The following is a 25500-nucleotide window of genomic DNA, read 5'->3' as shown; positions in this document are numbered from 1 at the left end:
ACCTCTTCTGGGAAGCCTGCCTGGACTCTTCCAAATGGCAATAATTGCAGCCCGGTCCTATGCTTCTATACTCTGCACATCCCTTAGACACAGCGTCAGTTAACCCTCTGACTGAAATGATCTGTCCCTTTGTCCCCCGCTGGACTGTGGGCCCTAGGTGGTCTCTAAAGCTGTTGAACTAGCAAATGACTCAGCCAGGAATCAGGACAAGGAACAGTTTATTCTCACAGCTGAGCAAGGACGAGGCCCATAGTCTCGATAGCAGCAGAGGCAGCCCCCTCCCAGCCTCAGCCCTTGTCTCTTGGCATGGCAGCTGCAGGTGGGCTGGGTTATGAGCCAGGGTGACAGCCAGGGCAGCAGCCCACCCGCCATGGGATCTGGGCTGGCCATGGAGCAGCAGTGGGCAGCAGCAGCAGGTTACGGAGGGGGCGTGGAGTGTTAGTTGGGCTGGCTGATTCCCATCCTCCCATGGGTGGTGCTTGGTGAGGGTCGGGGGTACAGGGGGCCCGGACTGCGAGGTGGGGGCATCTGGAGCGGCTCAGTCGGCTGTGAAGATGCGGCTGGAGATGTCATCTAGGAGCCAGTCGATGCCGGGCAGCAGGTTATCCCCTGTGACGGCGCTGCAGCCCTGGATGCACCAGTGGTGGCTTCGGATGGAGTCCAGCTCCAGGGCCTGAAAGGGAGGGAAGTGCTGGTGGGGCCCGGGAAGCGCCCAGCCCGCCCGCAGCTCCTCCCCTCTCCTGGCCCAGGGGAAACGGGTGGAAACGGGTGCTGTCTCCAGGTCCTGCCCTGGGAAGTTCCCCTGCTCCCCAGTGAAGATCCCCCGCACCGGGCTCTCTGCACATTGTCAGGCCAGCGCTACCCCTTAGGAAGAAAACAGCAACACAGGCGTCTGTTAGGGTCCGGGCCTTGTGCTGTGGGCCCCACAATGTCCTCTCATCCACTCCTCCCAAGGCCACACTAGCCAGCGCCTGTGCTGGCCTCTGACCAAGGAGGAAACCACAGCTGAGAGGTTAAGCAACCTGTCTAAGGTCACACAACCAGTAAGTGGCAGAACCAAGGTTCTAACCCAGCCGTGGGCAAACTACGGCCCGTGGGCCGGATTCGGCCTGTTTGAAATGTATAAAACTAAAAAAAAAAAAAGACCATACCCTTTTATGTAATGATGTTTACTTTGAATTTATATTAGTTCACACAAACACTCCATCCATGCTTTTGTTCCGGCCCTCCGGTCCAGTTTAAGAACCCATTGTGGCCGAAACCGGTTTGGCTCAGTGGATAGAGCGTCGGCCTGCGGACTGAAAGGTCCCAGGTTCGATTCCGGTCAAGGGCATGTACCTGGGTTGCGGGCACATCCCCGGTGGGAGATGTGCAGGAGGCAGCTGGTCGATGTTTCTCTCTCATTGATGTTTCTAACTCTCTGTCTCTCTCCCTTCCTCTCTGTAAAAAATCAATAAAATATATTAAAAAAAAAAAAAAAAAAAAAAAGAACCCATTGTGGCCCTCGAGTCAAAAAGTTTGCCCACCCCTGAAACCCCACTCTTTCTTTCTTTTTTTAAAAAAATATATTTTATTGATTTTTTACAGAGAGGAAGGGAGAGGAATAGAGAGTTAGAAACATCGATGAGAAAGAAACATCGATCAGCTGCCTCCTGCACACCCACTAATGGGGATGTGCCCGCAACCAAGGTACATGCCCTTGACCGGAATCGAATCTGTGACCCTTGAGTCCGCAGGCCAATGCTCTATCCACTGAGCCAAACCGGCCAGGGCCCCACTCTTTCTCATTCTGGTGCTGAAGCTCCAGAGTAAAGGTTAAGACTCTGGGGTCAGATAGGCCTGCGTTTAAACCCTGGCTTGTTGGCTGTGTGACCTTGGGCGAGTTACCTGACCTCACTAAGCCGGCTTCACCATCTGCAGAATGATAACAGCTCCTACTTCATGAGGTGGTTGTGGGACCTGAATGACTGAACCAGGCAAAGAGCCCAGCACACAGAAAGCACTCACGACTTGGCTACTTTATCCTGTGGAATGACCTATTTGCAGTCTGCCCCCCTCCAGCCCGTGAGGCCACTACTCTTACTGATCACGGAATCTCCAGGGCCCCGAAGAGGTCCTGCCACACAGCGGGGCTCACAATGCTTTTAAAATAAATTAACAGCCCTAGCCAGTCTAGCTCAGTGTATAGAGCGTCGGCCTGAGGATTCAAAGGTCCCGGGTTCGATTCCGGTCAAGGGCACATGCCCAGGTTTCAAGCTTGGTCCCCAGTAGGAGGCGTGCGGGAGGCAACCGATCAATGATTCCCTCTCATCATTGGTATTTTGATCTCTCTCTTCCTCTCCCTTCCTCTCTGAAATCAATAAAAAATATATTTTTTTAAAAAAATAAATTAAATAAATTAACAAACAAACACGTGCCTCTTTCCCTCCATGGGCCTGCGCCAGGGCCTGAACTCACCTCGCGAATGGCGTTAGAAGATAGTGCTCCAGGCAGGTCCTGCTTGTTAGCAAAGATGAGGAGGGTGGCTCCAGCCAGGCGCTGGGGAGACAAACGGGGGGACGGGGCTCAGAGAGCAGCCCGGCCCTCATCTAATTGCCCTGAGCATCTGGAGTTGGAGACCAACTTGGAAAACCAGGGCAATGCAGCGTGGTGGTGGGAGTGGGGTAGGCAGTGTGGACACTGCCTTTGAGGCCGGGCGCTCATGGGGTGATGGAGCCCTGGGCTGGGCCAGGGCCCTGGTTCTAGTCCAATAACCACCCAGTGGGCACCTTTCCCCTCCATGCCTCAGTTTCCTCTTCCATAAATGGGCAGGGGGTGATGGACAACATGATCCAAGAGCCCGTTGTGGTCTCGAATGCTCCACCTGATGAGCTGATGTGTAAAATAAAGGCCAGGGTCTGCTGGGAAGGGCCTTTCCCTCTTGCACGTCCATGGAGCCCTTCCACTGCCCCACTGCCCTGCCAGGCCGCTCTGCCTCCAAGTCCAGTTATTCCTTCCATGTGCTCAGTCCTGGGAGCTGCTCCACGTACATGGATCTAGCTCGGGCTGGGCATTTGATCTCATTGGACCTGCTCGACACCCCTGGGAGGCAGCTACTGTTATGCCCGGTGACCATGTGTCCCTGTGTGCCCAGGACAGCCCCGTTCATGCCTGTTGTCCCCTCATCATTAACTCCCTCTTTCCCTCTCAAAAGTGTCCCTGTTTCATCTAAATGGAGTGCAGTTAACTAGATCAAATCCTGGAACAGAAAAAGGGCATCAGGGGGAAAACTGGTGAAATCCAAATAAAGGCTGTAGTTCTTCAAGAGTAACTTCCCAGGGTTAACTCTCAGTTTTGACACACAGTGATTATGTAAGATATCAACATGGGGAAGCAGGATAGTCTCTCTTCATTATCTCTGCAATTTTTCTGTAAGTCCAAAATTTTACTTTTTAAAAAGTGTTTTGGCCCAGACAATAAATTATAAGATCACTCTAATTATAATGCCCACCTTCGAGATGAGGAAGTGAAGGTTCAGAGAGGTTAAGGGCCTTGCCTGAGGTCACACAGCGAAGAGGCTAACTCCTGAGCCAGGTTCCACTGCTTCCCAAAGCTTCACACACTGGCCTGCAGTCATCCTCCCTGAAGCTGGGTTGGAGGTGGGGAAACTGAAGCTCAGTGTGCTGAAGCAGTGACATCACAGGCGTGTGAACTCGGGGCTCGGCCCATAGCATGAACTACCTGTGGCCCATGGGGCACGGGCTCAGGGGATCTGCTGAGGCAGGTGTCCACACGTCCCTGTACGTGCACAAGGCACTGGGGCCTGGATGCAGGTGCAAGCCCTGCTCCCCAGCCCTCCTTCCCGCTCAGCGAGGCCCCCTGCCCACCTCCTCCACCAACAGGCTCTGGAGCTCCCGCTGGCAGTCCTGCATGCGCTGGCGGTCGGCGCTGTCCACCACCCAGATGAGGCCGTCCGTGCTCTCAAAGTAGTTCCGCCAGTAGGACCGCAGGGACTTCTGGCCGCCAACATCCCAGATGTTCAGCTTGAATCTAGGCAGGGAGCAGGTGCCTGGAGGGTCAGCCTGGCCCCTTCCCCGCCCTCCCCGCCTTGCTCTGGGCTGGCCCGCCTGCAGGGACCCCCGCTCACCCTCGGTGCTCCAGGGTCTTGATGTTGAAGCCCAGGGTCGGGGAGATGGTGTCGATGTCTTCTCCATTGAACTTCTTGAGGATAGTTGTTTTGCCGGCGTTGTCCAGGCCGCTGGGGCGCACCCGGTTAAGGAGAAACCCCTTCTCTGCAGGGTGGTGACTCGGTGACAGTGCCCCTCTCTTATGGGACAAGTCATTTCCCACCACGTATCAAAATCCCTTGAGCACAAAACCGACCCACGATAAACATGAAAATATCAAGAAACAAGACTCTGATCTTCTGACCAACGGCTCCTCAATGAGCTCCATATTTACTGAATACCCACTAAATGCCAGGCCCCCTTCCGGTGCTGGGGGGCCCCTGGAGTCAACGTCCGCCCTAGTGCAGCTTAAGTAAGGTCTTGTGTGGAGACAGCGATAGAGTGTAAACCAATGAGGAAGTTCTGTCAGGTCCTGGTGAGTGTTAGAAAGACAACGAAGAAAAACACAAGGAACACACGGAAGAAGTGCTGGAGCGCAGGCGCCAGGGAAGGCTCTCGGAGGGTCTCAAGGTTTTTTGTTTTTTGTTTTTTTTTTTAATATATTTTATTGATTTTTTGGAGAGGAAGGGAGAGAGATAGAGAGTTAGAAACATCGATGAGTGAGAAACATCGATCAGCTGCCTCCTGCACATCTCCCACTGGGGATGTGCCCGCAACCCAGGTACATGCCCTTGACCGGAATCGAACCTGGGACCTTTCAGTCCGCAGGCCGACGCTCTATCCACTGAGCCAAACCGGTTTCGGCGGGTCTCAAGGTTTTTGTAGGAGAGAACCACCCTCCTCTCCTCCTCACACTGACGGGGCCTGCAGCTGGGACGGGGGCCCAGGCCCTGGACTCAGCAGCCTTTCTGCTCACCTGACCTAGCAAGTGACTCAAGCCAGTGACATGGGGGTGACAGAGCACCTCTCCCGAGACCCAGCCTTAGCCCCTGATAATTGGCCACTGATGATCCCCTCTCCTCCCCACCCCCCAACTTCATCACCCCCATTTCCTTCTCCACTGGATCATTCCCCTCAGCGGACAAACTCTCTGGCACCTCTGCCACCTTAGAAGAAGCAACCATCCTCCTTTTTTAAAAAAAAAATTTAAATTTCAGGCCCTAGGCGATGAGCAGCAGGCCAGTGTCGGTGATGCTGCTGCAGCCCCCCAGCTCCAGCACCTCCAGGCCCTTGAGCTACTGGGATCTCTTGATCCCTCTTCCCCGCATCCCTTTATATCCCGCCCTTAACAGCAACTCTCCTCAAAACCTTTGCATTCTCACCTTCAACTTCTGTTCTGCTCTTTCTGGAACCCAGGAGGCTTTTGCTCCAACTTCATCCCTGCAACTGCTCTCACCAAGGGCAGTCCCTGAAGAATCCATCCCGGTTCCTCCTGGGAGGAGTTTGCACTCGCTGTCCCTCTGCTTTAAAGAATGTCCCCAGCCCTAACCGGTTTGGCTCAGTGGATAGAGCGTCGGCCTGCGGACTGAACGGTCCCGGGTTCGATTCCGGTCAAGGGCATGTACCTTGGTTGCAGGAACATCCCCAGTAGGGAGTGTGCAGGAGGCAGTTGATTGATGTTTCTCTCATCGATGTTTCTAACTCTCTATCCCTCTCCCTTCCTCTCTGTAAAAAATCAATAAAATATATTTTTAAAAAAATGTCCCCAGATGTCTACACGGTTCCACCCTCCCCTCCCTGTCTTCACTTTCTCCATGCGGCCTTCCTTCTCCATCCATACTATACATTTCCTCATTGATGTTATTAACACCGTCCTCCCTCCAGCATTATAGACTGTCCATGAAGGTCGGAGTTGTTTATTTTGCTGTTTTACCCGATCCCCTAGGACAGTGCCTAGCACACAGTAGGTGCTCAATATTTAGTCCATGAGTGAATTCTGTGTCTTTCTCAAGGTTCTTTAAAACAGACATGCTGTGAATATTATTTTCGAGTTATCTGCGTAGGTAAATGTCTTCTCTCCCAGCTAGCGGAGTCGGGTGAGGGCAGCCCAGCTCCTTGCTCAGAGTCGCCCCCATGGGGCCTGGGGCCGAGTAGGGCGAAGAGCGCAGACGCCTGTTAATGGGACTCGGAAGGTCGATGGGGCCTCGGGGTCCACTGACATCGACGGGCCATGGGCAGCAGAGGCGAGACAGCTCGACCCACCCGCGAAAGGACCCTCACGGAGGCGACACCCGCTGCTCCAAGGAGCTGAGGGCGGGGCGACCCCGGGATTCCGATCTTGAGGGCGGGGCCGCGGCCTCACCCCTGGGGGCGGGGGTAGGAGGGCCGAGCCGAGGACAGCGGCCCCACGCTGGGCCAGACCGAAGGGTGGCGGCGGCCGAGTCACTTCCGGGCCCCTCCCCCTACACTGGGACACCTGTCCGGCCGCTGCGCCCCAAGACCCCCAGCTTTGGCCCTGGGAACGGAGCCTGCTCGCCCCGAGCCGCTGGTCCGGCCTCCCCCGGCCCCCCCGCCAGAGTGATTGGTAGGACCCACGTGCGTGACGCACAAGGGGCAGTTGGCACCCCGCGCCCGGTAGGGGGCGCCCAGCACCGCCCGCCCGGCCGGGCCCCGCTACCCTAGCGGCTCCGGCTTCCGGGAGGATACAGCATGAGCAGCCGCAGCTCCCGCTCTTTCTGCTTCATCTTCTTCAGGATGGTCAGGAGGCCCATGGTCCCCGCAGCCCCCTCCCGGCCGCTGTTTCTTCCTAGTCCGGGACTCCTCTCCCTGCTCCTATTGGCTATCACGCCCACCGAAAGCACAGCCTATTGGCCGACCCCTCGCTTAGTCCCGCCCTCGCTCTCACGTGACCGCGAGGTCGCCGAGCCGCTGCTCGGGCCCCTCTAGTGGCGATGGGGGCTTCCACGCTGCCACCTGCTGTAACCCTTCGCACCCCGAGGGCTGGCGTTACGAGGGCACCGCCATTCCTCCCTCCCCAGGACCCCAGGCTCCGCTGGGGACGGAAACCTGAAGTTCCTGGGTTTGTCTTGGCTGCATGGAGAGTAACCGATAGCCCCGGGATTGCTGTCGAGCTCATTCCGGGGCCAGTGTAAGGCTCTGTTCCCCAGAAACGTGGTCCAGACCTTCCGCATCTTGGGCCTCTGGCGGCATCCTGAACCTGCCAGTCACAGGGCCTCCCCTTTCCCTGGCACCTGGAATCCTGGAGGGTGAGCTTGGGGGCTGTTTCTTCCTGGAGGATGAAAGTGCCCCCTAGGGGGCATCTGGAAATGTGCGATGGCGTCATCCTGTTACAGGTCAGGGTGGAAGCGGGTCTGCCTCTGGACCTGAAGCAGGCGGGTTCTTGACCTGCTGCAGGGACAGTTTCACAACATGAGTCCCGGTGATTCTGCGAGCACGTTATTAATGCCGGGATCAGTGAAACAGGGAGGGCTTAGAATAGAAGCAGCAGCAGGAGGGAGGCTAGACTGGGCCGCTTGGCTCTCTAGAAACGTTATGGAAAAGAAGTTAACCGCGCCCCCCGCCCCCCCCCCCCCATAAAAAGAAAAGAAGTGAGTCAAGGCGGGGCTGTTGTCAGCTCACTGGAGAGTAAGAAAAGGGGGCCTCGGGGACAGGTTCGGGGGGTTATCAGGGAAGAGCTGCTGCTGCCCATTGCTCCCCTAGTTGCAAGTCTCATAGGTCGGGCCCTTAGAGTTTAGAGGTGCTTGTCTGTGGGGGAACTAGAGGGGAGGGAAAGGCTCAAGTTGCACTCAGGAGGGAGAGATGTGCTGGGTCCTTAGTCGTGAGGGTTTTAAAGCTGGGAACTTAGGGGTGGTCTTAGGGGAGGGTCTCAAGCGAATATTCACCAGCTCTTCCGGGTTATCCTTTCAGGTCCCGGTCTCCACTGATTGGGTCTCCACTGATTGGTCGTCTCCAGGGCAGGAGGCCATAGCTGGTCCTGGTGTCACTTGCCTGCTTTTGCTGCTTTTCTGGGCCTGGAGCTGAAATACAGCTGAGGCCTAGATGTTATCTCTAGGGAGGAAAGGTCAGGGGTCTGAACTGCATGGCCAGCCATATGCCAGGGGAGGAAAGGCCACCCTGGGGGCGAGGTCTGGCACCAGGTTTGCGTGTGGCTGGACACCTGGGCTTTTCCTGGCTGTAAATTGGTCAGCCAGTTCGTTCATCTACTTATGTTTCCCCATTCCACTCGCCAGGGAATTTTCTTGGCTTCTTACTATCCTGCTTCAATCGGATTGTCCCAATTACCAGATAGGTACCTGTTGTTTAGAAAGCAGGGGACAGACCTGCACAAATAATTATTTCGCTCAAGATGCCCATCATTTCTCTATTAAGAAGCATAATTCTTTGATTTATTGATGAGAAAGTTGAGGCTCACATGGTGCTTGGCATAGTGACTGGCAAATAGTAGATGCTCCATAAATGTTTGTTGAAAGAATGACTGTCGAAATGTTTGGTTCTTTACCTTAATGATCAAGTACAGAAAAAAGGGAAGATACTGCGGCCAGGACTAGGCAAATTGTAAACTCAGAAAGGTGTGTCTCACTGTCTTATTTTTGAGCCCTTTCCCCAGCCCACTAATGGGTAAATGCTAACCGGCAGCACAGAGAAGGCTCTGCCTCATGCTTGGGAAAGAAGTCAGGCATCAGCCCTGGGCAGTTGCTCAGTGGTTAGAGCATTGGCCCACAGATCGAAGGGTCTGAGGTTCGATCCCCCATGTGGGAGGCAACCAATAGATATGTCTCTCTCTCGCTGATATTTCTCTCCCCCCTCCGCTCCCTTCCACCGTGTCTGAAAATCAATGGAAAAATTATCCTCCGGTGAGGAGTAAAAAGAGAAGCCAGGCACCAGCGGAAGGTAATGGCCGACTTCTCTGTAATTGTTATAAAGCACTCCGAGTTTTCTGCTTCATCCTCCTGGCAGGATGAGAGGTTTAGTTCCTTTTTGTAGATGTGATGGTGGAATGCAGAGAGCTTAAGTTGTTTAGACAGCAATTTAAACTCAGGTCTGGCTGACAGTAATGTGCAGTGTTTTTCCGGGTCCCTAAGAAATCTAAGTATAACCCTGGTTGGGTAGCTCAATTGGTTAGAGCATCCTTCTGATATGCCAAGGTCTTAGGTTTGATCCCCAGTCAGGGCACATAGGAGAAGCAACCAATAAATGCATAAATAAGTGGAACCACAAGTTGATGTTTTTTTCTCTCTCTCTAAAATAAATAAATTAAAATCTAAGTGCCTTCAGTGGGGATCATTACCTAAGCTGGGGTACGTGTGTGTGGTAGGTTTGAGGAGTGTGAGTTGGGGCTACAAAGGGCCTGGAAGATGTCCATGCCATATTAAGTGAAAAAAGGGAACTTCGATCCCATTTTAATGTTAAAAATAACAATGCTTTTCAAACGATGGGCAGCCCATTAATGAGATTGTGAAATTACATTAGTGTCACAAATAAGTCGAGCCGTATGAAATCGCCTGTATTTGACCGTGTTGACTGAAAAGACGTCTATTTCATATGCCTCAGCCTCCCGGCGCTAGCAAAGATTAAACAGAGGGGACAGAGCGGAAAGCGCTTCTGCCTTCGCCCAGGAAGTGAGGGGCGCGTGTCCTGTTTGTTTCAGATATTTATATGGATGTGTATACTTCTCCCTAAGAGTCAGAGTCACAGAAACTTAAAACCATTGCAGTTCAACTGCTGCCTCTGGAGTAGGTTTAAGGGAAACTTCAAATGATCACCGCAGGCACTTCTGAATTGCTTGGCTTTGCTGCGGCCACCAGCACTGCAATCCTGGTTTAAATGTCAGGCTTGGAACCCTGTCCTGTTCAAGCTGTTGTTCTGGCTTTCCAGGGGCCACGTAACAGGATTACAGTGAACATCAATGGCAAAACCTGGAAGCTCTGAGAAATAGTAGGAGGACAGGGAGTGACTGTGTTTCACTTTGGAGTAATCATTGCCTATTGCTAGAAGTCCAGGCGGGGGTGCAGGGGCTCCTAGAGACAAGGGTAGGAGCCTGGTGACAGGCAGTATTCTCATTAGCCTGGTGGAAAGGAGGAGAGGGTGCTCTTAGGGAAGTAAAGTCTGTAGGGAATACCTTTGGAAGAAGACTGGGAAAGAAGATCTGTAGAGCCGTAGTTATATATAACTGTGAATATATTCACGAGACAGAATCATGAAATTAAAATACCTGAATTCTGACAGCTGTGCAATCTGCTTTTGAAGGGAGGGTTTCTAAGTGAGGGTAGAGCTCTAGCTGCCTTTCAGAGAGGTGCGTTTTACCCAAATCTTTGGGGAGGACCATTTGGCACTGTAGTTTTACGTTTGAGAGAGAGAGCCTTTTTGGTCCAGCCATGCACTTCATGTATCACCTTTCAATCGTAAAATAAAAGTAAAACTTCTTATCCTGGACCACCAACACCAACACCAACAAAGAGCCAGGGCAGGGACCCTGTTTGACTTATAATTGCTGGTCATGAAGCATTAGCAAGAGGTATACCTAAGCACTTAATTTATTTATTTGTGTATATAAACATTCATGTTTAAGCTTGCCCTGGATGAAATTTCTATTTGATTCTTAAAGACTATAATGTACATATATGAGGTTTAAAGTTACAGTTTTGATAAGAGAAATCCTATGTATTTTCTCTCGTGAAAAACCATAGTCTGTGATGCAGGTTTTCTCTTTTTGGCCCACGTGCTCCTGACGGAAGCACACCCAGGTGTAGGTTTTGTCCTACTTATTCGTAAACAGAGACCTGGATGTGTGAATGGATGTCTGAATGGCCTGATCCCTGACATGGCAGCTGCCTATGGACCAGCCCTGCCCTGGCCGGCTCTAGGAGTCCCACCCCGTGAGGGTGCAAGGGTGGCCTGCCCCCACTCAGTGTGCGCGTTGAGCAGGCCACGCTGAATGCCTCAGATGGCACGTCAGAGTGTCCAGGCATCTTCCGTCCAGGTGTCAGCCAGCTGCCTGGCGTGGGAGGCGGAGGAGGTGTCCTCTCCAACTCCAGATGACAAAATGAGCTGTTACTCACACCCTGCCATCCACTCCAGGGCTCGTGACCTCCTTAGGCCTTTGCAGAAGTGAGGAACCGGGAAGGACTGAGAATCTGGGCTCTTCCAACAGCTGAGTCTGTGTTCACCTTCCCTGTGCCTGGGGCATCCTCCAGAGCAAGGCTGTGCCGGGCTGTCTCCACAGGGCCCGGCAGGGGCCGGGAGGGGCAGTTTACTGAGCCTTCCCAGCAACCTGAGAGCCAGGTACCCTGCTATCTCCACGTGACAGGAGCCAGGAGCTCCGCTCCCCCAGGTGGCTGTAGCAGCCTCTCAACCAGCCCCCCATCCCCCTTCCCCTGCGCATTCCCACTGCCCCCCGAGACATACCTCCGTGTCACCTCCCCCTCTTCAGTGCTTTGCTCAAATGTCGAATGTCTCAGAAAATATTTTTCAGATATCTCAATGAGGCCCAGCCTGACCCCTGTGTAAATTGGAAACTGCTTAATCCCCCGCCCACATTCCCCAAATCATTTATTTCGCTTTATATTTCCCCACAAGACTTACGGCCTGCTACCAGCCTAGACCATCCCTTAATGTAGTGGTTCTCAACCTCTGGCCCTTTAAATACAGTTCCTCATGTTGTGACCCAACCATAAAATTATTGTCGTTGCTACTTCATAACTGTGATGTTGCTACTGTTATGAATCGTAATGTAAATATCTGATATGCAGGATGATCTCAGGTGACCCCTGTGAAAGGGTCGTTCGACCGCCAGAGGGGTGGCGACCCACAGATTGAGAACCGCTGCCTTAATGCATTACATTTATTCTCCCCAGTCCCTCCGTCCCCACCAGAAAGGAAGCTCCACAGGGCAGGGATTTGGCTCTGTTTGTTTGTTTTATTGAAAAGTAATCACTGTGTCAGCTTAAGATGTACAGGATGGTGGTTTGATTTACGGGTATTGTGAACTGATTACCACAAGCTTCAGCTAACATCCGTCTTCTCATACAGATGCAATGAAAAGAAAAGGGCCCGGCCGAGGTGGCTCAGTGGTTGAGCATCGATCCATGAGCCAGGAGGTCCCGGTTTGATTCCCGGTCAGGGCACATGCCCGGGTTTCGGGCTCCATCCCCAGTGTGGGGTGGGCAGGAGGCAGCCAGTCAGCGATTCTCTCTCGAATGGCACAGCCCCTTCGGGCCCGGAGGTGTCAGTCTCCCAAGAGGCCTCGGGCTGGCCCCAGCCTCCAGCCACAGCCAGACGGCCCTGAAAGGTCAGTGGACACATCCCTTCCTTTTACATTTAGGGAAACTGAGCCCCAGAGAGTGCAGGAAGCTGCCTGAGGCCTCAGGCCCGTGAGCACGTGAGCTGCTGGTGAACCCAGTTCTTCTGGGGCCCCTTTCTTCTGGGTGGGGCCCCCTCCCGGCTTCAGGACCCACCCATGGGAGGCCCCGTCTTCGCTGCTGCTTCACTGTGGCTCAGCAACCCTTCCCATGCTGACCCCAGCAGGTTTCGGCCTTGGATACGAGCGTCCCTGCCCTTTGAGGGCCCCGTGTCCCCGTTACTTCCACTCCAGGGGAGGGGGACACTAGCTGGATTGGTGAGGCGTATCCAGTCTGCCAGGCTCTGCCACCTGCTTGTACTTGGCTAAGTCCCCTCCTCTTGCTGAGTCTCAGACAATCAGGATCCTCTGCTCTTGGCACCTTTGGTGTGGTCCTTTGACGGGGTGGGCCGAGGCGAGCGCTCTTGTCTGTGGCGTGGAGTCCCCGGCCATGCTGGGTTGGGCTCCATCCCCCATCGGGCCTTCCAGGCCCTTGCTCGTGACCCTGCCGGACCACTGCCTCACACCAGCCTCTTAGAGCTCTTGTGGGAAGAGAAGGGGGAGAGCTGAGGGGTGGAAAGGCTCCCTCAAAGGCCAGGAGACAGTTCTTTCTCTCCAGTGTCAGGATCTCGGCAGGGTGCCCAGTGGACAGTGGGAATGTGACATCATAAGGAGGCCCTGCCAGGGACACTGGACAAGAGGGTCTCACTGGAGGGTCCCCAATCCCTCCATCAGTTGTCATGACAGCCCTGGCAAAGCAAGGGTGTTATCCCCATTTTACAGACAAGGAAACTGAGGCCCAGGAAAAGCCACGGTCCTGTTCAAGGTCACACAGCTAGACGTGGCAAAGCAGGGATTTGAACCCAAGCCTGGCGGGGACCACCTGGGAAAATCCAGGAGCTGTGGTCACCACTGCCGCATCTCACCAAGCCCTGGGAGGCCCCAGGACACTTTGGCGCCCAGCTGTTTATTTTATTTATTTATTTATTTAAAATATGTTTTTATTGATTTCAGAGAGGAAGGGAGACAGAGAGAGGATAGAAACATCAATGATGAGAGAGAATCATTGATTAGCTGCTGCCTGCCCGTCCCACACTGGGGATCGAGCCTGCAACTCGGGCATTGCCCTGACCAGGAATCGAACCAGGACCTCCTGGTTCATAGGTCAGTGCTCGACTACTGCCCACAGGCGGTGCTCAGCTGTTTATTTTTCATGCTTCCTGCCCACTTCCAAAAGGTTGAGTCAGTTTCCTGGAAAGATGTGTATGTTAAAGGAAAAGCGGAGAAGGAGACGCACAAAGCTTTGGAGGTGGCAGCCTCCCCCTCCTCCGCAGGCCTGGGAGGCAGGGACATGTGCACACTCTTGCTAAGGACCCGGCGTGATGGCGTCATAGAATCACCCAGCTCCTGGGAGGCCTGGCGACGTCACCCAGTTCCTGGGAGGCCTGGCTATTTGCAGATTCCGGTTTTAATGAGCACTCGCAGGCACTGTGCTGAAGTGAGTCAGTCCGTTCCTCCTATGCCCTGGGGAGTCCCCACAATGTCACTGCCCCCAGTCCCTCCCACATTCAGTGTGCCTGGCATCGCCCCCTCAGCAAGACTGAGCTTTCCTACCCGCAGTTCCCTGTGAAGCAGCGGAGAGAACGCCTGTCTTGGTGAAAGAGACTCATGGGCAGTGAGCTTGTCCCACCTGGGGAGTGACTCAGCCAAGGGCTGTACCTCTGAGCAGCAGCTTACTCATGTCTGAGTCTGAGCCTCTTCTCCCACCAGTAGCACCCCGATGCCCTTTGGTAGCTGCCCCTGCCATGCCTCTGGTCCCTACAGGTAAGACAGTGCCGACCCTGTCTCCCGGGATCCAGGCAGGGCCTGGGACTCTGCCTTGCCTATCTCGTCTTTACCTCCTGGCCACAGTGACTCATGTCAGGGATTAGCCAGATGACTCAAGTCAGACCAGGGAGACCCGGGCATGGGATCTCTGTTGGGAAGTGGTAAGGGGTAGACAGATACTCCCCTGTCCTAGGGCCGCTTAGCTGGTGTTTCTGGTAGCCATCTTCCTGCCACAAGTGGTCCCTGCCCGAGGATGTAGCCAGCCTAGAGCCGAGCAGGGAGGGTGAGACACTGACCCCTTAGGACCCCATTGTTTGGGCATCGTGATCCAGCCATGCCTGAAGCTGGAACACTCCAGACTTGTCAGTGACTTAAACTTGAGTTAGATTGTTCTTAAAGCTAAGAATCCAGAGAACCCTAATTTCCATTTCTTACTGAGACTCCTTTATAAGCTTGAGAAATTTTGAGCAATTTATGTCAAATATTAAGTGCTACTTCTTTTTTGTGGTTGTTAATATTCACCTGGGGATATTTTTTGTTCCACTGTTTTTAGAGAGAGTGGAAGGGACGGGGAGAGACACAGAGAAACATTGACGTGAGAGAGACACATCAATTGGACCGGAGCCTGGCGTGGAGCCTGCAACTGAGATACGTGCCCTTGATCGCAACTGAATCTGGGACCCTTCAGTCTGAGGGCTGACGCTCTAACCGCTGAGCAAAATCAGCTTCGGCAAGTGCTGCTGCTTACACGTGGACACAGTCATTAACTTAACTTTTTTTTTCATTACAAAGGTATTTCATTAGATAAATAATCTCGTCCCTATTTTGTACTCCACCATTTTTTTTCTTAAACATAATAATAATAATGAATAAAATACAAGCCTGTTGTTATGTGAACAAAAATTTCATCAGGAATTTATTGAGTGCCTTTGTGAAAAGTTCAATGAAGTCCTAACCGGTTTGGCTCAGTGGATGGAGCATCCGCCTGCGGACTGAAGGGTCCCAGGTTCGATTCCGGTCAAGGACATGTACCTTGGTTTCGGGCACATCCCCAGTAGGGGGTGTGCAGGAGGCAGCTGATCGATGTTTCTCTCTCATCGATGTTTCTAACTCTCTATCCCTCTCCTTCCTCTCAGTAAAAAAATCAATAAAAATATATTTTAAAAAAAGTTTAATGGATGTTTAACAGTGACTTACTGTGTGCCAGGCACTGTCCTAAGCCCTTTACTTACGTTACTTCATCAAATCCTTATTATCGCCTCATTTTACAGATGAGGCTTAAAGAGGTTAGTTAAGTGACTTGTCCAAGATCAAGTTCCAGGCCCAGGAGAGCCCACCCACTTCTCTGGGAAGCCTTTGCTGACTCCCCAAGAGGAAGTGCACCTCCTGCCCTGCCAGTCCGTGTGCCCTGCGTGCGTCCCAGCTGAGGCTTAGTTCCCACGAGGCCCATCCACAGTTGCAAGCGGGAAGTCGATAGCCAGCCTCAGCCCTGCCAGCAGCCACCTGCCTCTTTCTCTGCTATTCATCGTCTGGAGCTCCTTCAAGGTGCCCTGAAAAAACCAGGCCCCAAATGAGGGATTCACGTGGTGGGGGGGTGGGGGTGGGGCCTAGAAAGAAGGCTCTCACCCCTGGGCAGCTGGAAACCCCCAGGGTCTCTCCACCTTCAGGGGTGGGAAGGCACTGGGACAGAGCACCAGAGCAGCCCAACTTCTCCCAAACCAGCCGTGTGACTGTCCCCTCCCTGTGCCTCGGTTTCCTCAATGGTAAAGTGAGAAGGTTGGTTAGAGAGAGTCTCTCCAGGAGCCCAGGGCAGGTCCTGGAGGAATGAGTAAGGCAAAGGCTTCTTCACGCATCCAGGAAGCTTTTGGGGTTCCTGGATGGCAAGCTGCCTGCTGGACTTTGGTGCATGTGTTCATTAATTGAGCACCTATTCTGTGAGGCAGTGTTTGAGGCACCGGGGGATACTTCAGGGAGCAAGATAGGTCGTGATCCTGCTGCCCAAGAGCTTACGCTGCGGCTCTGGTTTTGGGAGACTTCCGAGCCTTCACCCATCCGGGCTGCAGGCTTCGAACCAGGCCCTTCCACAAGCCTGATTCAGAGGGAGGGCCGTGGTGGGGGTGAGGGGAGAGAGGTGTGTCCTCCCTCCAGCTCTGCCCGTTCCCACCAGATAGCCTTTCAGGCATCAGTTCCCTCACTTCTAAGGCAGAGGCTGGACCGGATGGCCCTGAAGCCTGCGCTGCCAGCCTGGGAGGGGTCCCTCCCTGTGGGGAAGCCTCGCGCAGCCGTTCATGGTTAAACATTACCCACTCTGGCCACCCCTCCCTACCACTCCTCAGCAGCCTCAGGCCATAAACACTGCCTTCTTTGGTTTTCCTCCAGGGTCGTGGCCTCCTGGGAGGGGCCACAGGCACACTTGCTGACGGTTTCCCACCCAAAGCCGGGGTCTGGAGAGGGGAAGACCGGGGTTCAGGTCTGGGGCTGGGGACTCCTGCCCTAGCCACCTCCTCCCCACAAAATGGTTTTTCTTTGTTACATCATGCATGTGGCTCCCTGGATCCTTCTGTGGACTGGCTTAATGAGCCCCGTAGGTGCTAGTCTCAGGCAAGACACCCAACCCTCCTGGTTTCTGGGAAACAAAAATAATTCTGAGAAATCAGGGCAGTCTCAGTGCCTGGGGTGCCCCACTCCAGCCTCTGCTCCCAGGCCCCTCACAAGCAAGGAGTGTCAGGCCCAGCTGTCACGCCCAATCCCATCCACCCAGTCGTTTTATTAAAAAAATACATTTTTTTAAATTTGATTTTTAGAGAGAGAAGGGGAGAGAGAAAGAGAAACATCCATGTGAGAAGGGAGCATGGATTAGCCGTCCCAACCAGGAATTGAACAGGCAACCTCTCCGTGCAAGAGGTGACACCCAAACCACTGAGCCACACCAGCCAGGGCCACCCAGTCCTTTTACATTATGAGCCTGCGTGAATCCTGAATTCCCACAAAATCTCAGGAACCGGAATGAATTCCTGCTGAGCTTTCTTCTCATTTCCTTCTTTTCCATCTTCAAAACAACTTTGTGAAATAGGTATGATTTCCTTGTCAGGCCCAGCATATACATGAGAACATTGAGGTGCAAGGATAGACCTGGTCAACAGAGAGCCAGCTGTCAGAGTCAAATCTTCTAACTCTAAAGCCCAGACTGGTTTCATTCCCAATTCTAGGCGGCTCAGGGAACTATTACTTTCATGCTCTGCTCATGACAGACATTGCTAATCAATCATGGCCTGGCAGGCATTGCTAATCAATTGAAGTGCTCTTTTGTAAAAATACTAGAGGCCCAGTGCACAAAATTCGTGCACGGGTAAGGTCCCTAGTGGCTGCCAGCTGCTGGCCGGGGCCTCCCTTCCCCCGGCCACCTGCCACTACCGCTGGCTGGGGCGGGGCCAGCCGGGGGGAGGAGCCACGGGCAGTTGGCCAGCCGGCCCTGCCCCCTGGTCGAACTCCCGGTCAAAGGCGACAATTAGCATATCAGGCTTTTATTATATAGGAAGGAGGATCAGAGGCAGCTGCTCACTCCTCAGCACAGGAGATCAAATCCACAGTATTGGCCATTCTTTTGATCCCACACCACTAGCCTTGGGCCTTCAGGACTTAGGCACAACTCCCAGATGCCCTAGTCACCAGACCACAAGAATGCATTGCGCATGCAGTTCTTGGACAGGGGTTACTGGCTCCTACCCCTCAAAAGATGTCCCTTCTAAGCATGGTCTCTCTCAGAGATACAACCGCCATTCACGTTTGCCTGGGGCTTCCAGGTTTGCTAGTAGGATTTTTTAATTATAAAACATTTCATATATACCCTAAAGTGTAGAGAGTATTATCACACAGAACTGTGTTCCCACAGCTTAAGCTGCAAAACACCACAGACACAACTGAAGTTCCTGTGTCCCCCTCGGCCCAGCTCTCTGAGTCTTTCTCCTGCGTAGTTTACCCTTCCATTCCATATTTACACATGCATATTTGTAAGCCTTACAGACGTTATGTTCAGATCTTGTGGCCGCTGTTACTGTCACACAATGGGATGTTACGGACTCACAGGCATGATGCTCAGTGCAGCTTTGAACCTCCCAGCGGATCGCAACTGCGAACATCTATGGAGCCCTCGCTCTGCAGCAGGTGCGGTTTAGGTGCCTCCCCTGCCCTAACTCACTTAATCTTCACGACAAAACTATTTTTACCCCCACGTTACAGACTTGGAAACAGCGGCACAGAAAGGTGAAGTTCCGTACCTGAGCCTCGTCGCTGGCTTGGCAGCTGTGCTTCTGACACCGTTCTCCGGTGCTGCGAGGTCTGTCGAATGAGAACTCGATAATGTACGCACCTGCTCTGCTATGTAAGGGCCACTGGTTATTTTTGCCTCAACATTGGTCTCAGAGGGTTTGGGGTGGTTGTATTACCTCCCGTGGTTCCTACATCAAGCCTGTGAGTGGCTATTTGTATCATCTCCTAACACCCTTTACAGTAGACAAAAATTAAGGCTCAGACAGGGGGAATCACCTTCTCAACGCTACATAGCTCCCGTGTGCCAGAGGTGGGCTGTGAACCTGGGCTCTTCCGGTCCCATAGCCCCGCTGAGCCTTCGGTTCCCATTGTCTTCCCTTGACTCTGTCCCTGGCAGCCTGCTCTCCCTCCCCGGAACACCCCACACCTGGGCTTTGATCTCCCTCCTCTGCCCCCCTCCACTGCCCTCCTCCCAGAGAAGCGGCCCAACCGGAAGGCCAGTGCATGTTAGGAAATTCCAGCCACGTGAGCCAACCCGAGCTAGGGATTCTGGGCAGCCGGTGGCTTTAGAAGAAACTGAAACTTGGCTCGCCGGGGGCGGAGTGGTCACTGGGGACTTAAAAAGCCACCACTTCCTTGGGTTCCCAGAGGGCACTGGGAGGTCACAGCAGCTGAGGGACACCCTGAACCAGATGTGAGCCTTTGTCCCACTGCCCAAGCCATGCACATCTGTGGGGGTGAAGGGCTGCTGACCGGGACGGTGAGTACAGGGATCCAGGGAGTGGGGAGGAGAAGGGACATATGCCTGAGGGTCCCCAGTGCCTGGGTGGGGAGAACAGGGTCAGAGCTCCTCATCCCAGCTCTGTACATGGGCACATGGGCTGGGCTCCACGCCTCCCCCCCACCCCGGCCCCCTGGCTTCAGTTTCCTCAGGGATCAGAATGAGGGCTTTCCAGCTCTCACATTGCAGCTCCAGCCTCCAGGTTAGACTTGGCCTCAATACTGCTTTCTCCTAACCCACCTGTTCTCCCTTCACTGCCCTTAGGGCAGCCTCTCTTACCTTCCCAAATTATCCAGAGTGGTTTCTCCTGAAGGCCCTGCCCCTCTCCCAAGACCCAGGACCCGAGGCCATCCCCTTCTCTCACTGCGGATCTTTCCCCCCAAGCTCCAGCCTCCCCTCCCCCGAGGCTCCCCAGCCCCCCACCCCCAGCACTTGGAATGGGCCTGCTGTGGCCATGGACCTAGGAGCAGAGTGTCCTCAGCCAGGGAGGCCAGGGTCTCACCTGAGCTCCCTACACTCAGAACACACCTCCCGGAGGGACCTGAGTGAGGGGAGGTTGGGTTGCGGGGCCACCAACATTCCTTCTTGCCTGACCTTCCAAAACTCTGGGCATTGGGGTTAAATAGTTCATCTAAGTATCATGGACCCCTCACCTGGGTTCCGGGGGCAGGGAAAGGTCACAGCTGTCCACCTTTGAGTCCACTCTTTCATCAGAACCAACTTCCTGCATTCATTCTAGGTTGTTGCCCTGCTATAATATGAGCAAGTTGAGGGCGGGGAAGGAAAGGGCCCTGCTGTGTCCCCCTAGCTCAGAGCCTGACACACAGTAGGTGCTCAATAAATATGAGTTGAGTAGGCGAATATCACCTTTGGGCCTGAGTTGAGCATGGGCTCATGGAGCGGTCAGGCCCCGCCCGCTCACGATGGAGCTGGCCGCTAGGGAAACCACCTGACTGTGGAAATAACAGAGGTGGGAGGCTGACCCTTATTAACACCTGGCTGGCCCTGGGCCACCTGCTTTGTCATGGAATGGATAAGTTTGGTTCAGAGAAGTGAGTGACTTGCCCAGAGCGACATAGCTGATAAAGAGAGTGTGGAAGTGGAGTCAGGTCTGTCTGGGTTCGAATCCCAGCCTCTCAGCTTCTTCGGTTGTCCTCCCCCAACGTGAGGTGTGAGCAGGACATTGACACTGAGTAAGGCCGGCATTCCGACGAGGCGCGCCATGCCTGCGATGGGGGGTGTGGGCTCCAAGGGAGCCAGAGGTGGCTTCTGGGGGAAAGGGAACCTTTGGGGACTTGGGTAGGGCATGGCTTTACACAAGGCCAGGATGGAAGGCACCAGCCGCTGCCGGGGCCTGAACCGTTTGCTTGTGGCCTGCAGGACCCCGAGGGGCATCAGAGGCAGCTGAAGAAGAAACAGAAGAACCGGGCGTCTGCCCAGCGCAGCCGGAGGAAGCACACGGACAAGGCAGACGCCCTGCACCAGGTGGGGCTTCTGCCCTTCCCGACCCTGGCCGCGATTACCTGCCCGGCGGCCTCTTCCCCACCCACCTGTGAGCAGACCCCGCAGGCTGTGTGTCTAAGCATTGGAGACACAGCTGTGAATTCAGCAGCCAAAAGCAGCCCGCCCTCCCCAGGGCTCATATTGATAGGGGGTACCCGGGCAGAGGAATGAATGGCTCATGAGGTGATTGGGATGTCAGGTGGTGATAGCCACGGGGAAAATTAAAGCAGGGAAGCCAGGGGGGCAGGTGGGTGAAGGAAACCTAACAAGGGACGCCCTCCTTGAGCGGGTGACATGTGAGCAGCTTAAGGTGGCAAATGAATGAATGAATGAATGAGTGAATGACTCCATTTCTGGAGGTGAATTGAAGCCTTTGGAGAATTTAAGTGAAGGGTGACCTAATGACATTTTTAAAATGTCATTCCACGTGCAGAGACCAGCCTGGATGGGGCTGCTGGTGGCTTTGACGCCTGTTAGGACTTTGAGTCCATGACCTAAGCAACATTTTTATGTAAAACACTCTTGCAACTTCTTCTTTTAAAAAGTGTCCACAAGAGTAGGATGAGGGAGGGAACCAAAGGAAGTCATTCAGCCTCATGAGGCCCAGAAATAGAGTTCCTTCTTTTTGAAAAAAAATCTTTATTTTTTAAAGTATTACACATGTCTCCTTTTTCTCCCAAGAAATAGAGTTCTTTCTGCTTTTGCCACCTCTGCTCATAAGTGGTTGTTTAGAAGTGCACGTTGATTTTTGTCCCCGTGGGTTCTCAGAACCCAGCAGGACAGAACCTGACCCAAGCTGATCAGGGATGCTGAACAGAACCCTGGCTTCAGTGGGAGTGCAGGGTGCTGGGGGGTCCGGCAGGGCGCTGGGGGAGGGGGGTCCGGCAGGGCGCTGGGGGGGGTCCGGCAGGGCGCTGGGGGGGGGTCCAGCAGGGCGCTGGGGGGTCCGGCAGGGTGCTGGGGGGCCTGGCAGGGCACTGGGAGGTCCGGCAGGGCGCTGGGGGGTCCGGCAGGGCGCTGGGGGGGGGGGTCCGGCAGGGCGCTGGGGGGGGTCTGGCAGGGCACTGGGAGGTCCGGCAGGGCGCTGGGTGGTCTGGCAGGGCGCTGGGGGGGTCCGGCAGGGCGCTGGGCAGCCTGGAGGTGTCCAGGACAGTTGGGGGCTCCAAGGCATGAGAAGTCATCATCAGGACTGGCCCAGGGGAGGGGGCGCTGGAAGAGCGTCCAGACAGAGGAGACAGGAAACGCTCTGAGGAAGCAGGGTCCATGGAGGGGCTGGAAGTGGGAGGGGCGGGAGAAGTCCAGAGATAAAGCTGGAAGTGTGAGCTGGGATCACCATGCACAGGGAGTTGTGGGAGCCTTTGAAGGCTCTCGTGTTTGGTTAATGACACAGTTGCCCAGTGGTTCCTCGGGCCAAGGAAACGGGGTGGTTTGGGGGGTCGCCCCAGTTAGGAGGCTGGTGGAGTTCCCGGGTGAGCGGAAATAGCAGGCCGGGAGAGGCCACTGGCCGGGGGAATTGAGGATAGGAACAAGCACAACTGAGCCCCAGGAGGAGGTGGAATGGGGGGAGACTTGGGGGTGGTTGTGGGGGGCTGGCCAGAGGTAGCCCAGGGCCCCAGCTTGCACATTGGCGTGGCGGTGGTATCTTTTCCCTCGCTGAGAACCCTGAGGGCCTGGCGATGGGTGGCGGTGAGTAGGACTCATGGGAGCCCCTGGTGCTGGCTGACTCCCTCCCTGCCCCTCTGCTTCTCCCTGCAGCAGCACGAGGCCCTGGAGAAACACAACCATGCTCTGCGGAAGGAGATCCAGGGCCTGCGGGCGGAGCTGGCCTGGTGGGGCCGGACCCTGCACATGCACGAGCGCCTGTGCCTGATGGGCTGTGCCTCCTGCTGGGCTCCTCTGCCCCCCGGCTGCTGGGGCCAGGCCAGGCGGCCCCTGGACCCCGAGCCTCACCGGCAACATGGCTGCCAGGAGCAACCAGGCCTGTTCCAGATCCCAGTCTCCTCTCCCTCGGCTCAGCCTCTCTCTCCACATCCGCAGCCTCATGGCTCCCCTGGCCTCCTCCTGCCTCCTCTGCCCTGGCTGCCCCTCGGCCCTACGACGATTACTGCACCTTCTGCCCAACTGTCCCCGAGCCCAACCCCATCTGCCTCGCCCCCTGGCTCCAGCCTATTGGCACCTTCCTCCAAGCTCAAAGCCCCCCCGCCCCACTCTTCAGCCCACCCTGCCCCTCAGCAGCCCCGTGGGCCGGAGCACCTCAGCCGGGGGAAGCTGGTGCCCTCACCGCTTGGCCCCTCGGCGGCCCTGGGGCCGGCCTGTCTGCAGGACATGGAGCACAGGCCTGCTTTCTTGGCAGCAGACCAGCCCGGGCTGAGTGTGGACCTCGGCCCCCACCCGCTCCAGGCCTTCCCCCTGCTCTCCTCTGCGCAAGTCCACTTCTAACCCGGCCCCTGGAGCTGGGCCAGCCCTTCCTCAGGCTCGGAAGCGGCCGTGGCACCCAGCATCTCCTCCATGGCCGCCGGAGGCTGCCCTTCCTGGCTGACCAGCTGGCCCAGGAGTGCCCCAGGGAAAGGAAGTTGTCACTGTGCCCGCCACCGACCAGGCCCTGTCACCACCGCTGTCCTATCTCAACTTCATGGTCATCCTGCAAAGCCCAGATGGTCACTTTTTCAGAGAAGGAGACAGAAGCTCAGAGAAGGCAGCGACGTGTCCAAGGTCACACAGCCTTTCTTGGGGCCTAAAACGCCACCATCTGCCCCTTCCTCTGCTGGTGGGATCCTGGCCCAGGCACCTTAGGGGCTGAAGTCCCAGCACTGCAGGCTGGTGTGAAGATGTCTAAATGCTGGGAGCAGGGAGGAGCCTCCCTTCTGCGTTGTGATTCCCGGGGCCGCAGAGCGCAGCATTCCCGAAACCTTGTCCTAACGAGGAGGTCCGGAGTCCAAGCCTGGGTGGGGAGAAGCCTGGCGGGAGCCCGGAAGGGACTCTTTCTTCCTCTAGCAAGGTTTTCAGTTTCAGAACTGAACCTGTGGGGGGAGGGGGGTTGGGGAGAAGCCTGGAATAGTCTCCCCTGGGGTTTCTGCAGGTGAGATGCCTATCGCCATACTGAGGCCTGGGGAGATTCTGCAGGGTCAGCTTTCCAGGCTCTTCCCAAATGCTTCCTTGCCTCCCTCCTGCCCCCAAGGCCACGTGGAAGGAGGGGGGAGGGGGGTGATGTACTAGAGAGCCCTGCACATGGTGCACAAAGGGCTGGAGGAAGGAGGGAGGGAAGGGCCGGGTGCAAGGTTATGTTTAAGCAAGTGCTGGACCTGAACCTGGCAGTTGTGAGACCCGTGTCTTCTTCAGTACCACCCCCATCCTTGTGCAGCCCCCAGGCCCCTCTGATCAGTGACCCTCACTGTTCTTTGGTCTGATGGCTCCTGGAAGAACAGGGACTGGGGACCAGGCTGGAGCTCAGCTGCGGTGTCTGCTCCTGGGGTTCTCACTCAGACCCAGGACAGACACTCTGAGGGGCTTCAGATGAGGAGATCCCACTCTTTGCCCAGATGTTCAGCAGACACTACGCTAGCAAGTGTCACACACACTCCAGGACGCTGAGCCTAAGTCGCCACACGTTGTTATGGTAAATAAAGTGTTTTCTGATGCCTTTTGCTCTGGCTAATGGTTTAAATCTCTGATGTACTTCGTACTATTAAAAACAAAGGGCCTCTGAAAGAAGACGGAATTGTCTAGACAGCGGTTCTCAGCCTGTGGGTCGCGACCCCTTTGGGGGTCGAACGACCCTTTCACAGGGTCGCCTAAGACCATCGGAAAACACATATATAATTACATACTGTTTTTGTGATTCATCACTATGCTTTCATTATGTTCAATTTGTAACAATGAAATTGGGGGTCACCACAACGTGAGGAACTGTGTTAAAGGGTCGCGGCATTAGGAAGGTTGAGAACCACTGGTCTAGAATCTTAGGGGTGGGCACTCCCTCATGGACCTCCTAATCTAACCTCCCTCCCATATTTCAGATGAAAAAACTGAGGCCCAGAGATGGGATGGACTTACCCAAGGTCACCCAGCAAGCGTAGTTGCGATGGTCACAGGATTGTGGGTGGCAGCAGAGCTGAGCCACCAGAGGTTGGGGAGAGCAGACTGGTGGGAGGGAAGCCGAGATGTTAATTAGAGGGACCAGAGTTGATATAATGCACATAGGCCAGGACTCGATGGGGGATGAGGATACCAGGGTCTGACTTGTGTCTCTATACCTAAAATTTGTCAGGCACCTGCTTGTCTTACTTGGGTTAATTCAGTAGCACCTCTAATGACACTGTTCAGAAGGGGAAACTGAGGCCCAGGGGAGTTAAGTACCAAGTTCAAGGTCACACAGCTAGGAAATGGCATAGAATTGATGCAACATCAGGACCATATGGCCACAGGCAATCTTGCCTCCCCATCTTCTCCCTGTAGGCCCTGTATGGAGGGGCAGCCACAGGCTGATAGACATGACCCTAGAAGGTCTAAGCCTTCCTTAAGTTTATAACATATAAGAGAGGGGTGTGACTAAATTAGCATTGGTACAGTCATATGATGATGACTGAAGAGGTCCTAAGCACAAAGGATGCTTTGAAGAATATTTAATGAGATGAGAAAATGCTTTAACATATTAAGCAGAAAAAAAAAATAGAATGTGCAACTGTTACTATAGCTTGATATTCTGCTTGTTTAAAAAA

The 25500-nt window shown here is 54.6% G+C and overlaps 2 protein-coding genes across 2 annotated transcripts; one reads left to right on the top strand and one right to left on the bottom strand.

Annotated features, from left to right (window-relative positions):
* Positions 1-201: 201 nt before the first annotated feature.
* Positions 202-6890, bottom strand: ARL2 (ARF like GTPase 2). Its single transcript, XM_070427448.1, has 5 exons — positions 6753-6890; positions 4127-4237; positions 3867-4029; positions 2458-2538; positions 202-673 (listed from the first exon to the last, which is right to left on the bottom strand). Exons 1-5 carry the CDS (start codon positions 6815-6817, stop codon positions 539-541), a joined length of 555 nt encoding a protein of 184 aa, XP_070283549.1. The 5' UTR covers positions 6818-6890; the 3' UTR covers positions 202-538.
* Positions 6891-19086: 12196 nt separating this feature from the next.
* Positions 19087-24437, top strand: BATF2 (basic leucine zipper ATF-like transcription factor 2). Its single transcript, XM_070427446.1, has 3 exons — positions 19087-19258; positions 20660-20764; positions 22538-24437. Exons 1-3 carry the CDS (start codon positions 19220-19222, stop codon positions 23219-23221), a joined length of 828 nt encoding a protein of 275 aa, XP_070283547.1. The 5' UTR covers positions 19087-19219; the 3' UTR covers positions 23222-24437.
* Positions 24438-25500: the final 1063 nt, after the last annotated feature.

This window comes from Myotis yumanensis, unplaced genomic scaffold (genome assembly GCF_028538775.1).
Source record: "Myotis yumanensis isolate MYYU_CA2020_CCGP unplaced genomic scaffold, mMyoYum1.0.hap1 SCAF_10, whole genome shotgun sequence".
In the NCBI taxonomy this organism is placed as follows: Eukaryota; Metazoa; Chordata; class Mammalia; order Chiroptera; family Vespertilionidae; genus Myotis; species Myotis yumanensis.
Note: the sequence above shows the minus strand (reverse complement) of the source record. Positions and strands in the feature narration are given on the sequence as shown.